This window comes from Colias philodice, chromosome 31, assembly GCF_061535455.1.
Source record: "Colias philodice isolate Cphi_HAF_F1 chromosome 31, ilColPhil1 Martin Lab GWU primary, whole genome shotgun sequence".
Classification (NCBI taxonomy): domain Eukaryota; kingdom Metazoa; phylum Arthropoda; class Insecta; order Lepidoptera; family Pieridae; genus Colias; species Colias philodice.
Genome location: NC_143116.1, coordinates 4,235,974 through 4,252,624, shown reverse-complemented (window position 1 = coordinate 4,252,624; position 16,651 = coordinate 4,235,974). Strand labels below are relative to the sequence as shown.

Genomic DNA, 16,651 nt, shown 5'->3' with positions numbered 1-16,651 from the left:
TGTTTTAGACTTTCATATCACTCGGCTCTTGTTGGTATTAGCTCGGAGATATATAGGCTGTAGCCTTCCTCGATAAATGGGCTATCTAACACCGAAAATTTTTTTCCAATCGGACCAGTAGTTCCTGAGATTAATGCGTTCAAACTCTTCAGCTTTATAATATTAGTATAGATTTAAAAATGATATCTTTTGAAAAATACACTTTTTATAGGTAAAATAGAAGGTGAAATAAGACACATTTTAAATATAAACAATTTAATAAAATACTTTATTTGATAATACTACATCTGTTACATAATAAGGCATTTCTAATATATTGCTATTATAATTATAGATAATATATTTTGAACCAATTTTTACATAAAAAACATTCTTAATATTGTCATTTCATTAAAACACAAAAAAGGACACACAATACTTGAAACAACTTTTGTATAGAAATTAAAAAAAATACAACATCATATTATAATTGTTCAATGAAGTAAAATACAGTTTTATTAGCATAATAATATATTATATAATAGCTTTTTATAATAATAACACAAACTGGATTAAAGGACGTAAAACTATTATTTTCTTTAAAATTTATGAATTATTGCTTAGTATTTAATTTATTGACTTGGTAGTCTTGGTACTAAAAATTGTTTGAAATTGCTGTTTTAATATTAAAAATAAATATAAATAGAAATTAAAAAGGCAATAAAATTATATTATTAAGTTTTTTCATTGAAATAAATAATAATCGATGGCAAATGTTAAAAATATGTGACAAATTTGAAGTGAAACTTCTTTAGGCGCGTTGAGAGTAAAATTTCAAGGTCGCGTCAAGGCAATACCGTCACGTCATGTTAAAGGCGACGATTTTGGTATTTTTGACAAAGAAGTTTCACTTCTGACACGTGTGCTCGGTACACACGCTTTTTTATTTTCCTTGGTCACGGCATCACGCGTGAACTGGTGGACCGATTTCGATAATTATTTTTTTATTATATTCCTTGAAGTACGAGGATGGTTCTTATGTAGAGAAAACGTAAATATGTACCACGGGCGAAGCCGGGGCGGACCGCTAGTTATATATATTTTAATAAAGACTATATTATTATTCGGGCTTTTCCATAAACTCGACGACTTTTCTTGGCGGCAAAAGTTTGTGTACTCTTTTCTTGTGTGTATATAAAGACGCCTTTTGTTTGAATGTCTGTGCGCAAATATCACATGACAACGGTCTCTCTCCAGAATGTATCGCTGCGTGTTGGTTCAGGGCTTTTCTGTCCTGAAAATAAATATATTATTTAATTATATGCCTAGCAAGAGAGCCAGAGCCTCATATTCAATTTTGTATAATCTAAAGGTGAAATAAAGATTTATATTATTTACTAGCTTCCGCCCGCGACTCCGTCCGCGCGGATGTCGGTCTTCGCGTGGATGGTTTATTTCTCCATTTTGAGTAACTCTGACAATGACATCTTATAAATATCTATTGGACCCAAATACGGCTAGGCCTATAATAATACGCAACGTGTGTTCGCGGTTCTACAGAACAACGTCTATGGATAAAACTGAAAAATTAAGATTAATTTTTTTTTACGTATTTTTTCAGGATAAAAAGTATCCTATTTTACGCCCAGGATAATAAGGTATAAATATACTAAGTTTCATCGAAATCGAACCGTTAGTTTTTACGTGATGCCTGAACATACAGACAGACAGACAGACAGACAGACAGACAGACAAAAATTTTTTTAATCACATATTTGGGTTTGGTATCGATCCAGTAACACCCCCTGCTATTTATTTTTTCAATATTTTTAATGCACAGAATTGACCCTTCTACAGATTTATTATATCTATGTATAGATTTATTTATTTAATTTTTATTTATACTAGCTGTGCCGCGCGGTTTCACCCGCATAACTCCGCTCCTGTTGGTCTTAGCTTGATGATATATAGCCTATATGACTCGTGGATAATGTAGCTTTCGAATGGTGAAAGAATTTTTAAAATCGGTCCAGTAGTTTATGAGCCTATTCATTACAATCAAACAAACAAACAAAGTTTTCCTCTTTATAATATTAATGTAGATGTAAAGAAAACGCAAGTTATTGAGGAATATTGTAAATTTGTAGTAGTGAAATTATTATCAAAATCTGTTCAGAAGTAAAACATTGTTAATAAATATAACATACTAGCTGTGCCCCGCGGTTTTACCCGCATTGCTCCGCTCCTGTTAGTCTTAGCGTGATGATATACAGCCTATAGCCTTCCTCGATAAATGGGCTATCTAACACCGAAAGAACTTCAAATCGGACCAGTAGTTCCTGAGATTAGCGCGTTCAAACAAACAAACTCTTCAGCTTTAAAATATTAGTATAGATAAAAATATATATTTTAATACTTACAGAAAATCCTTTCCCGCACTGATTGCAGATATGATTCTTCGGTTTCTCTTTTTTCTCTCTATGTACCCTCATTATATGTTTTTCAACATTCGCCTTTGAAGCTATGGGCTGAAATTTAATATCAAAATATTTTTTACGTATTTATTTTTTGTTTTGACTTACTTTCGGTTTAAAGAACTTTATTTATCTCATAAAATAAACAAGAACAATACAATGAATTACTTTTTTGAAGTCAAACTTCTTAAGGCGCGTTGAGAGTAAAATTTCAAGATCGCGTCATGGCAATACCGTCACAACATGGAGTAAGGCGACGATGTTGGTATCTTTGAATCTTGTCAAAAGAAGTTTCACTTCTGACACGCGACTTTTTTATTTCTTATTAACTTTTCGTTTAACGTTTCACTGTAAAATTTACATAACCTAGCCTGTGTGCCGAGCACTCGTGTCAGAAGTGAAACTTCTTTGGCAAGATTAAATGATACCAAAATCGTCGCCTACTCATGACGTGACGCTATTGCCCTGACTTGACCTTTGAAATTTTATTCTCAACGCGCCTAAAGAAGCTTCAATTCAATAAAAATATATATAAATATAGTTATTTATTTAAAATGAATGACCGCCTCTTTGGTACAGTGGTTGACGCGTGAACGTAGAACCGCGGGGTCCTGGGTTCGATTCCCGGTGGAGACGAAGAAAAAAAAATGTCTCGATCTGGTAGGACACAGAAGGCTGATCACCTACTTACTTGTCCCTAAAGAAAATCGATCAGTGAAACAGATGTATAATGCATCTGCCCCTTACCCCACTTGGGGACATGGGACTTCACATATTTATTTAAAATTCTCATACCATAGAAATCTAAATAACAAAACACATAGAAGTGCTATAATGTCATAATTCGTATGAAAACCGCTGTCGCCAAAATCAACACATTTAAACCGATAGCTAAACAGTACACACAAGTAAACTATGCCTTTTATTGGACAGCTTGATTTTAGTGAAAACTAACTTAAATATTAAATTAAGCTTTTTAATATGTATCCTAACGCACGAATTTACGGTTTATTTTAGAATAACATCCCTAAGCATATGAGACGTTTTGTTTATTTTTGCTCCAATACGCAAAAATTCGGCTTTTCTACAACAGAGGTTGTCAATTTTCAATAGATATAACTTTGAACATAAACTCATAGAAATAAGGTTGAAATTTGTGTTAAACGTGATAATAAGAATGGTCATGGTCATGTGGCATGGTTACCACCTGAGCGGCGACAATGTCACGCGCGCTTACCACTTCTATTGCCTTTTTATTTAGATTTCTATGTCTCATACCTTATTACAAATAGGACATTTGTGTGTAGTTTTCCCCAAATGTTGGTAATTAAAGTGATCTTGCATCGCTTCTTTTGTAGGATATCCTTTATTACACATAGGACAGGGGTATCTGTCAATAAAAAATACATATTTCAGGACAATTTTCACACACGGCACAATCTGATCCCATACTAAGCTTTCGCTTGTGTTATGGAAACCAGATGGCTGATAAACATACATACATATATGTATATTAAATAAATACTTATATAGATAACTAGCGGTCCACCCCGGCTTCGCCCGTGGTACATATTTCGCAATAAAAGGTAGCCTATGTTCTTTTTCAGGTTCTAAAGATTATCTGTGCTAAATTTCATCAAAATCGGTCTAGTAGTTTATGCGTGAAAACCATACATACATACATACAAACCTTTCCTCTTTATAATATTAGTATAGATTAACATCCAGACACAGAGCAAACATCTATGTTCATCACACAAATATTTGCACTGGGTGGGAATCGAACCCACGACCTTTGAAGGCAGGGTCACTACCAACTTAGCCAACCGGTCAGTAATAATAAAAAAATAATAAATAAACCATTAATATATTATTTACTAGATTTCCGACTGCGTTTTCAAAGGAAAACCCGCATAGTTCCCGTTCCTGTGAAATTTCCGGGATAAAAAGCCTATGTCTTACTCTGGGTCTTCAGCTACCTGCATAACAAATTTCATTGTAATCGGTTCAGTAGTTCTTACGTGAAAGAATAACAAACATCCATCCATCACAAACCTTCGCATTTATAATATTAGTAGAACTAGCTATCCGAACAAATGTTCTTATACCTTACTCTTATGACTTAGGGTATGAATAATATGGTCTTGGTGCCAAAAACAAGATAGTTACTTAACACCAACTTGCAAAAATACCAATAAATCATACATTTTAAGCATCCAACTTTATAAAACACTTATTGCATCCTTCTAACTTGCAAATAACACCTATCAAATGCTTCCAACTCGCAAAAACACCTTCCAACTTGCCAAAAGCACTTATACCTCGCAAAAAACACTTTTAACTTGCAAAAAACACTTATCTAACACTTTTTTTTTGCCAAAAACACTTATAAACACTTAAAATTGTCACTAACTTAAACACAATCTCCGTGGCATGTGCCCTGGCGTACTTCAAGTGTGCTTGATATGTTGCCAGATGTGAAAACACTTTGTTACACTCGGCACACTCAAACTTGCTGCTGTCTTTGTGTCTTTGTATATGATACTTGAGTTGCACAACTCGCACCAGTTTTGAACATATAGGACATTTTTCTCGGGGCAAGGGGCCTTCGTGGAGTCTGTAAAGAAAGATTGATAAGATAAGATTGGTTTAAAAGATAGATACATTGAATAGCAATATTGCGATATTAAAAAAATGTGTACGTGTACTAGTGTACACACGTAAGAAGTGAAACTTCTTTATGACCTTATTTTTCAAAAAATAATTTACTATATGCATCTTTACAGAAATACGTCGAATCACGCGTGGTAGGGATAAGAAGATGGCGCGTAACGGAAAAATGTCACGCGTAACGAGAAATAGATAAAGAAGTTTCACTTCAAAAAATTGGTAAATTGAAATGATAGATTGGTTTAAAAAAAGATACATTGAATAGAAATATTGCGATATTAATAAAATTTTAAAATACATGTTGTTTTCAAAAGATCAAATTCAAATTCGAAATTTATTTATTTTTCACAATTTTTTACATTTTTAAACCCACTATTTTTATATATTATTACTAGCTTTCCGCCCGCGGCTTCGCCCGCATTTTCAAAGATAAACCCGCATAGTTCCCGTTCCCGTGGGATTTCCGGGATAAAACCTATCCTATGTGTTAATCCAAGTTACCCTCTATATGTGTGCTAAAATTCATTGTAATCGGTTCAGTAGTTTTTGCGTGAAAGAGTAACAAACATCCATACAAACTTTCACATTTATAATATTAATAGGATGATAGTTATGTGTATTTTAATATGAACTAGATAAATTTTATTATTAAACTTACTTCAAATGTGTTGCCAACGTTGTTTTATTGACAAATCTTTTTTTACAATGGTCACACTGTAAGCCCTCTCTGTGAAATCGGGCAACGTGATTTTTTCTCGCACGGGAATTTCTGAAAAATAATTTTACATATTTTCTTTAATTAATTTAAAATAAAATCAAATCATTATGCGTACATAAAAAATCCATAAATATATTTTATTAAAACTAAAAAATTCATTTTTTTAACTAAGTATTCATAACTACAATAATTTTTTGTTGTTTTGAGATAATAATATATCTAATGAAATTATTGTATTGTCACCGATCCTTGATAAATGTACAAAGTTTGAATTGAATTAAAATAGAGTCTAAATAAGTTGGTTACATACAAACATACAAGCGAAGACAATAATGTATACTAATATTATAAAGCTGAAGAGTTTGTTTGAACGCGCTAATCTCAGGAACTACTGGTCCGATTTGAAAAATTCTTTCGGTGTTAGATAACCCATTTATCGAGGAAGGCTATAGGCTTATATATCATCACGCTAAGACCAACAGGAGCGGAGCAATGCGGGCAAAACCGCGGGACACAGCTAGTAATAAAATACTTACTTGAAAAACATGTCACATTCTAAGCATTTATATCCAACTATTGTAGTTTTTGATAATAACTTTCGTAAGTCACCCGGCTCCGGTTGTTTTTCCTCGTCGTTGTTTTTTTTCTTTCTACGCTGTAAGTTATAAAAATTAATGTATGTATAAATGTTTTAATACAGGTGGGATATTATTAAAAATGTATTCAACAATGTTATTTTTTAAAGTATATAATATACTAGTGGTCCGCCCCGGCCTCGCCCGTGGTACCTACATGTTTAAACTATCCTATCTCTCAAGTTGGTGTGCGAATTTATTATAATAGGTTTAGTGGTTTAGGAGTCCATTGAGGACAAACATTGTGACACGAGATTTATATATATTAATATTTGTATTATTAAGGGGGGTTAGGCGGTCAGCGAAAATTTAGCTATTCGGGTCTGAGGTAAGCGGTGAGGGGGTCCGCGTTTAGTATGGAATCAACGTGCTCGAAACTGAAAATCGTAAGCGCCATTCACATTTTTATCAAAAAGTGAATGAAAATATCTAGTATTTTCTAAATCTAAAACAGTCACGAAATCGAGAAGGTAAATACCTATGTATTTGTGATTTTATACGAATTATTATCGTAAAATACAGTTGTAATGAGAATTTATATGATATTTTAGAGGTAACTTTAGGATTTTTTTTTATCGAGCAAAATTTTTCCAATCGTGTTTTGGAAACAGTCATCCCATCACACATACGTTCTGTAATACATATTAGAAATTTCAGTGCGAAAAAACTTCAATATTTTCAATTATAGCTCATAGAAAACAGTCCATTTTTCCGTTTTCACCTACTAAGGGCCCTTAAGTTGAATCTGTAAGTTATTAGGTTTAGTTTAAGTAAAGTTATTTTAATACAAGTAAGTTAAAAGTAATTTTAACAATATCATTTTCAAATGTATGGAGTTTCTAATATGTATGGACTTAAAAAACTCTACGTAACGTAAACGGCTGAACCGATTTCGTTAATTTTTTTGATAATATTCCTTGAAGTACGAGGATGGTTCTTATGGAGAAAACGATTAAATGATGTTTTATTGTAGACTGTTTCAATACCAGCAAAATACTTTTTAATTAAAAAAAAATAGATATTCCATTCAAAAAATATAACGAATTTTTAAAAGTGTCAATCTACAGAAAATAGTAGGAATACTGTTCAATACAATGAGCAGGCCGTAGTGCGGGAAGGGGTAAAGGTGATTTTCATGTGATTAAAAATTAAACCTACAGTCCGATAATTAAACCTATAGTAGACTTTTCACTGTCACGATATCGCTATCTATGCGGGTGAAACCGCAGGGCATTGCTAGTATAATATAAAAACATCAATAAAAACAATTATAATTACCTTTTTAACACTATCCCCTATAGGAATCACGCCGCCCGGAGTTTTCTTGCTCAAGTGCGTTTGCACATGCAACTTGACAAGTTTTTCACTCAACTCTGTATGACTGCACATTTTACATATATATCTTGTGTAATGTGTGTCTGTGTGTTCTTGTAGTTTATCATCGTCAATATATACATAGCATATCTTGCAGGGCGTTGCGTTGGGGCGCTAAATCAAATCAAATCAAATGGAAATCAAATCAAATATCAAATGGAAATCAAATAAATAAATAAATAAATATTATAGGACATTATTACACAAATCTACCTAGTCCCACAGTAAGCTCAATTAAGGCTTGTGTTGTGGGTACTAGGCGACGATAAATATAATATTTAATAAATACATATATGACGGAAGAAAGTGCTCAAAGGCTATTTTTAAAAAGAGTGACGTCAGCAATTCCGACGTCCCCATCATCAGGGCAGGCGCTCATACTCGAAGAAGAACGCCCGTGGGTATTTTTCTGCCCTTTTTATCCTCGTCGTAATTATAGAGAGAGCTCCGAACGCTCCGACGGCCGGCGAGTGAATGTGCTCTGTGCCGTCGGTCGCTCGTATTTAAAGCAAACAATGACTCACAAGAATTAGTTTGAGTGTTGCCACTCGAATTTTTACAATGAATTTTCATCAGTTTTAACAAACATTAATTATTTCGTTAATTTAATTATTTCATTAGTGGTTGATTAATGAATCAACCACTTATTTAAAAAGATCAAAGTAAACTTTCGCTAGTTTTAATTATTTAGTAGTTTGAGGGTAGTCGTTTATCGTCGTTGCGCCGACACGGCCATACTGACAGGCGGTGCGCGCTCTGCACCAGCCTCGTTGTAAATGTCTCGTTGTAAAAGCAGGTCACTAATGCGCTGGACTGACCAAGTGAAATCTGCTATAGGAATTTGTGTATCAGACTGCACCAGACATTCTATTAACAGGAAGACATGGCGGGAGATCGTGCGGAAAGCTGTGTCCGCCTCCACTACCAATGTGGATGTCTCAACGTGACCACGACCACTCTGCCAAGAGTGAATCGACAAAGAAGAAGAGAACGATTCTCGGCGTATTTTGTGTCGGTTCTCGGAGAGTCTCGAAGGTTCTCGTAGATTTCTCGGAGGTTCTCGTAGATTTTAAGTCTAACACGGCCATACTGACAATCGTACGTCCTCGTACGCCTTTTCTCGTATGACAACACTACGGTAGTTCATCTCGGGATTTCAAAAACACACTGCCTCGGCCACACTGACCTTTCAGAATACTGAACACTCCACATGACAGACACAGTCCGTTCGCGTATCATGTGATCAACACCTACTCATTTGTGATATAGGCAGATTCTCGAAGTTTCTCGTAGATTTCTCGGAGGTTCTCGTAGATTTATGCTTATCACAAAGAGAGGCGCAGCTCAGATAACACACACAATTCCTTCGATGAACTACACTCCCGTTACAATTATCCACGTAACAAACTTTTACTTTACACAACGCACGAAAAAACACAAACGCCAGTGTGCCGTTACAAAACTACGTAAACGTTAACATTTAAAAATAGAGAGCTTGAATTCTATCCAACTTCTGATGACGGAAGAAAGTGCTCAAAGGCTATTTTTAAAAAGAGTGACGTCAGCAATTCCGACGTCCCCATCATCAGGGCAGGCGCTCATACTCGAAGAAGAACGCCCGTGGGTATTTTTCTGCCCTTTTTATCCTCGTCGTAATTATAGAGAGAGCTCCGAACGCTCCGACGGCCGGCGAGTGAATGTGCTCTGTGCCGTCGGTCGCTCGTATTTAAAGCAAACAATGACTCACAAGAATTAGTTTGAGTGTTGCCACTCGAATTTTTACAATGAATTTTCATCAGTTTTAACAAACATTAATTATTTCGTTAATTTAATTATTTCATTAGTGGTTGATTAATGAATCAACCACTTATTTAAAAAGATCAAAGTAAACTTTCGCTAGTTTTAATTATTTAGTAGTTTGAGGGTAGTCGTTTATCGTCGTTGCGCCGACATATATATAGATAATAACACCCAGACCCAAGAACAAATAATTGAGTTCATCACACAAATATTTGCCCTGACCGGGGATCGAACCCGGGACCGTCGGCTCAGTAGGCAGTTACTTTACCACTGCGCCAACCGCGTCGCCAAATGTATCAAATCAAATGGCATCATAGTATTACGAGAAAATCCTACTAATATTATAAATGCAAAAGTTTGTGAGGATGTTTGTTATTCTTTCACATAAAAATTACAGAACCGATTACAATGAAATTTGGTATGTAGCTGAAGACCCAGAATAAGACATGGGCTAATTTGTATCCCGGAAATCCCACAGCGGGCGAAGCCGCGTGCGGAAATCTAGTCAATTATATATAAGTATAAAGTAACATATATTGCATGAATCAAATCAAATATAAGTCAAATGGAAATCAAATTGCATCATAGTATACTTTACGAAAAATCATCTATATACAGGCTGTAATCGATAAGTGTGCACAGGCGATTATTCCGTAACTATTGCAGGTATCAGAAAACATTAAACTGATATTGAAAATACTTTACCTAAAGAGTAAAATGAAAATACTTTTAAAAAATATAACAAGAAATATCTAAAAATGACGAAACATATCTTGCAGTGTTGCGTTGGGGCGCTGAATCAAATCAAATCAAATATAAATTATACAGAAATCAAATCAAATAATAAATCAAATCAAGGATGATGTTACATATATGTATTTTGTAAAATTAAATTGTAAAACTGACATGATTTAAAAGAGAAACTATGGAGTTTCTTGGCGGTTCTTCTCCGTAGATACTGCTTTCCGAATCGGTGGTAAATGTTAAAAATATGTAATGACGTTTCAAAAGTGCTTCTATAAGAAGTCTAATTGAATAAATAAATGTTTGAGTTTGAGTTTGAAGGTTAATCACAGTTAAGTTTTTGATGCTTACCACTCTATGTGCGGCTATGAAATGCTCTTCGACTTGTTGTTGCAAATAAAATTCTATTATACATAATTCGCATTTATACACCGCATTAACATATGATATTTTCTTTTTTAATTCTTCCCTGAAAAATAAATATATATTTTACAGTGACATACCTAATCTTAAGCGCAATCTATACTAATATTATAAAGCTGAAGAGTTTGTTTGAACGCGCTAATCTCGGGAACTACTGGCCCGATTTGAAAAATTCTTTCGGTGTTAGATAGTAGGGAAACTTCATACAAACGTTCGAAATGGCTCACGCACACAAGCAAGCGTGTTTTATGAGAACCGTAAATCTGTCAAATTATTCAAAGATACCAAAATCGTCTTTCCTAAATATGGTCCTAATAAATTACGCCATGACGTGACGGTATTGCCATGATGCGACCTTGGAAATTTACTCTCATCGCGCCTAAAGAAGTTTCAATTTATCTTTATTAGAAAAAAAAAACTGATAAAAAAAGCATACGTAAGGTACAAACATTTTGCACAATAGGCGGCCTTATCACACACAGCAATCTCTGCCAGGCAAACTGGTAAGATAGGAAAGGTGTTTTTTGTTGTGAAAAATAACTGATAATAACTAATTCGACTGGCCGGTTGGCTTAGTTGGTAGTGGCCCTGCCTTCCAAGCCAGAGGTCGTGGGTTCGATTCCCACCCGGGGCAAATATTTGTGTGATGAACATAGATGTTTGCTGTGTCTGGGTGTTAATTATCCATATAAGTATTTATTTATAATTATATATGTATCAGCCATCTGGTTTCCATAACACAAGCGAAAGCTTAGTATGGGATCGGATTGTGCCGTGTGTGAAAATTGTCCCGAAATATTTATTTATTATTTACTAGCTGTGCCGCGCGGTTTCACCCGCATTACTCCGCTCCTGTTGGTCTTAGCATGATGATATATTACTCGCTAGCCTATATTACTCGTGTATAATGTAGCTTTCGAATGGTGAAAGAATTTTTAAAATCGGTCCAGTAGTTTATGAGCCTATTCATTACAAACAAACAAACAAAGTTTTCCTCTTTATAATATTAGTGTAGATTAACTTACCTACAAGCTAACATGTCTCCTTCTAACATATATTCCACGTCATATCCTAATCTGTTATTTGTTATTATATTTTCCGATTGTTTATTCAACTCTGTAACAATCAATTGTGTTGTGTTTGTTCTGAAAAAAAAGCGATTATTAATACACACTACATAGTATAAAACAAAGTCGCTGTCTCTGTCCCTTTGTATGCTTTACCTTTAAAACTACGCCACGGATTTTGATGCGGTTTTTTTTAATAGATAGAGTGATTCAAGAGGAAGGTTTTAGTATATAATTTATTAGGTTTTAGACAAGGCGGGCGAAGCCGCGGGCGGAAAGCTAGTTGTTAAATAAATTAAAAACAACTCACTCCATAGTAAATTCAGGCGACTCGCCCTTGACCAGATTCGTAAAGTCCGTCGAAACAAGCGCGTCCGTGCCAACTACTATGTGCGTTATTTCTCCTGTCAGCGGATTCTTTATATCCAATTCAGGCACTGAAATAAACAAACAATTATAAATAAATAAATAAAAAATAAAATAAAAATCATTTATTGAACAATTTGTGGGACCCCAAACTAGGACAGCATGTATTTTGGGGTCTACCTATATAATTATCTATATCTATAGGTATTCTTATATATAAAAATGAATCGCAAAATGTTTTGGTAAGCGCATAACTCGAGAACGGCTGAACCGATTTCGATAATTCTTTTTTTATTACATTCCTTGAAGTACGAGGATGGTTTTTATGTAGAGAAAACGTAAATATGTACCACGGGCGAAGCCGGGGCGGACCGCTAGTATTATATATTACAAATATATTATAATAACAATTATATATTATTACAAAGTGTGCGAAACATCGGGAAAATAGTATCTATAATTCTATACTAATATTATGAAGCTGAAGAGTTTGTTTGTTAGTTTGGACGCGATAATCTGGGGAACTACTGGTCCCATTTGAAAAATTCTTTTGGTGTTAAGATAGCCCATTTATCTATAGGCCCCTATAGGCCTATTTATCTTCACAGGATATATATCATCACGCTAAGACCAACTGGAGCAGAGCAATGCGGGTAAAACCGCAGGGCGCAGCCAGTATTTAATACTAGCGTTATTTACACACGTGTCAGTTTTTTTTTACAATATTCCTTGAAGTATGATAATGGTTCTTATCCATACTAATATTATAAATGCGAAAGTAACTCTGTCTGTCTGTCTGTAACTCAATCACGCCTAAACTACTGAACCAATTTGCATGAAATTTGGTATGGAGATATTTTGATACCCGAGAAAGGACATAGGCTACCTGTTATTGCGAAATATGTACCACGGGCGAAGCCGCGGCGGACCTCTAGTGTAAAGATAAAGTAAATATGTACCACGGGCGAAGCCGGGGCACACCGCTAGTAGATTATTACTCACCTTGCGACATCCTCTCATCGATAGCAAGACTAATATGATCTCGCAGGCTTAAATCAAAGTTCTCGTTTTTAACCGTCTGCGGCGTTGAAATAGTTATATACGGCTGAACCCATTGTGATTCGGTTTGGCCAGTGTAGTCGATATATAGTCTATCGTAGTCCCTTTTTACGACACACTCAAGTGTCGATAGAGATTGCGACATGTATGTATGGTCGAGACTCTGAAATAAGAAAAAAGATGTTAAATCTCTACTAATATTATGAAACTGAATAGTTTGTTTGTTTGAACGGGCTTATCTCAAGAACTACTGGTCCGAGTTGAAAAATTCTTTCAGTGTTAGATAGCCCATTTATCGAGGAAAGTTATAGGCTATATATCATTACGCTACCAACAGGAGCGGAGCAATGCGGATGAAACCGCGGACAACAGCTAGTAGTATATACTGGTACATACCTCTTGCGATTGACTTAGAGCCAACACGCGTAAATGTTCTTGCGCACTTTGCACTTTCTTCCTGAACTTGGCACATTTTATCAAAATGGCGTGGCACTCCCAGCACAGGGCTATTTCTAACGCACATAGTGTATCGTCAATCTGAAAGAAGTATATAAAACATATTAAAAACCATTGAGATATACATATGGAGACGACACCGCCTACATCACTTATGTTCCGCTCAACATACGCCATATGGCGTAACTGCACGCTCATTTTTTGTTTGTTTTAAAGTGAAACGCATCAAATATGCCTTCGTGTGTGTTACGATATTGCACAAATAATATGGAAAAGTGCAAAAGAATAACTTTCATCGGTAAGTACCTAACTAGATAATAATTTTTAAAACTTAGTTAGAGCAAAAAAATGGCGCACAGATTTTGTTCGTGGTGTCTCCTCCATACGTAGTAATATTATCTCAATGTTAAAAACCGGCCAAGTGCGAATCGGATTCGCGCACGAAGGGTTTGCGGCAATGGAAATACATCATTTGTGAAGAATTCAGCTTTCTAGCTATCACGGTTTATGAGATACAGCCTAGAGACAGACAGACAGATGACGAAGTCTCAGTAATAGGGTTCCGTTTTACTCTTTCAGTATGGAATCCTAATAAAAAACAACATAAATAAACAATATTAATATTATACTTTGGGATCACACACTTTTATTAGCTTCACCCATATGCTTGTATGTAAGACAACTTTAGACTCTATGTTAACCCACTTTAAACAAACAGATATAATTCAAACAATTTATGAGAAAGAAAAAATATATATTATTTAGATTTAAATTTCACTAAACCATTTATTTTTCAATGGCACAATATAATTTTTTTTTATTTATATTCAGTTAGTTATAGTCTAAGATCCCACCGCAGGATTGGTGTGGTCATAGTTTTTTTGATGAAACCATATTTTATGTATATTTATAGTCTATCTAGTACTATTATAACATATATGCATACAAAATATACAGAATACCATCGTAAATACAAGTTTCACTGTAGTTTGTTTAAGAATAAATGAATAAAAAATTTTGCACTTGCATATATTTATTTAAATACATACATAAATATATTTTAGTTCAAAGAAAGGAAAGTTGTATAAACTTTCGATTTCATAAATACAAAATAATTTGGAAAATCCAAAAGTGCACGCCTCATATTTTTTTTTTAATAAATATTTATTAATTATTATTTTTGTTTATTTAATAACAATTAAACCACATCGAATCAGACCCTGAAAAATGAAAGGGTTCTATTCCTGAGCATACTCCAGCGTAAGAGAAAAAAAAAGACTCGATTAGTAAAGTATTTCGGTCGCTATCGTGTTAACAAGAAAAAAGATCCGCACATACAGACACACGGACTTCCAAGACAGAACTTTTTTAAACTGTTTTTTAACTAGTTTAAATAACAAAAATGACATCAAAAATATCATGAACGTTAAAAATAGTGTTTTTTCTTAATATGTGTGTGTATGTATTATCTTACAAGTGCAATGTATGATACATAAAGACATTTTAAGTTTGAAAAATCAGATGTTTTGCGCGAAGTGACAGTAGTACCCACCTCAACGCTTCGCTTATGAGGCGTGCAAAAAAAGACTCGATTAGTAAAGTATTTCGGTCGCTATCGTGTTAACAAGAAAAAGGATCCGCACATACAGACACACGGACTTCCAAGACAGAACTTTTTTAAACTGTTTTTTAACTAGTTTAAATAACAAAAAATGACATCAAAAATATCATGAACGTTAAAAATAGTGTTTTTTCTTAATATGTGTGTGTATGTATTATCTTACAAGTGCAATGTATGATACATAAAGACATTTTAGGGTGCACTCACACACATCAGTCACCGTCACGGCACGTCACCGGACAGGATTAAAAAAAAATATGTATCAATAGTTCTAGTATGACTCTGTTCCCACACGACAGTCGCCGGCACGAAATCTATCAGTGACGTCCCCGGTCAGGCACGTCAAATAATCTTTCCATACATGTATCATACTTTTATCCCCACTCACCCGGTGCCGTCACGTCTCAGTTCAGTCAGCGTCGTGCTACCGTCAATTGCTACATGTTCTCTAGCGTGACACACGTCTAATCACTCACTAACCTGATGTATGTGTTCAATGATTCAGTCAAACCGGCGACGTGACTGACGGACAACATGACGGTGACTGGTGTTTGTGGATACGTACACAAACCGTCACCGATCAGTCATCGGTGACTTGACGGTGACTGATGTGTGTGAGTGCACCCTTAAGTTTGAAAAATCAGATGTTTTGCGCGAAATGACAGTAGTACCCACCTCAACGCTTCGCTTATGAGGCGTGCAATAAACCATTAGGTACATACGAATGAAATAAATTTATTACAGTTTTACTAAATGCTTTTCAATCTATTCGAGCATTGTACTCGGAAGTTTAGTTGTTACGTAATTTATTTAAAGCCAATTATCTTGTCTCTATTGCGTATTGAATGAGAAAAATATTAATTTGAAAACTTACCCTATCACCCGCGTTGTCACATAGTAATAGTCGGAATATTGAATAAAGATAAGATGTGGAATTTATTGTAATAATATCCCGATCGGAACTTAAACACGCGCTACATACGGTTCTAAAATAGTCGTCAATCCCCTGCTCCATTTTTAAAGTAATTGAAACATGCAAAAACTTTCTACAATAATGTTTGTTTTCATTAATTTCAAATCACAACAAAAAGTAATACTCCCATGTAAAATAGACGAAATTCGATGAACATTATTAAATGCCACACCGACACCACAAAATGGCCTCTTTACCCGGTGTTGCAATATACAAAAACAATTATTTAGTGTATTGGCATTTTGTCGGGCATTTACTAGGGCTTTTATTATAAAGTTTATTATAAATTGAA

General features: G+C 34.7%; 1 protein-coding gene across 1 annotated transcript; it reads right to left on the bottom strand.

Moving 5' to 3' along the window:
- Nucleotides 1–771: 771 nt before the first annotated feature.
- Nucleotides 772–16,567, bottom strand: LOC149475229 (zinc finger protein 711-like). The gene is made up of 13 exons (XM_089713591.1): nucleotides 16,261–16,567; nucleotides 13,706–13,846; nucleotides 13,253–13,472; nucleotides 12,195–12,321; nucleotides 11,843–11,962; nucleotides 10,746–10,863; nucleotides 7,755–7,964; nucleotides 6,378–6,496; nucleotides 5,782–5,892; nucleotides 4,867–5,070; nucleotides 3,732–3,843; nucleotides 2,400–2,507; nucleotides 772–1,273 (listed from the first exon to the last, which is right to left on the bottom strand). Exons 1-13 carry the CDS (start codon nucleotides 16,399–16,401, stop codon nucleotides 1,100–1,102), a joined length of 1,905 nt encoding a protein of 634 aa, XP_089569717.1. The 5' UTR covers nucleotides 16,402–16,567; the 3' UTR covers nucleotides 772–1,099.
- Between the last annotated feature and the right edge of the window lie 84 nt (nucleotides 16,568–16,651).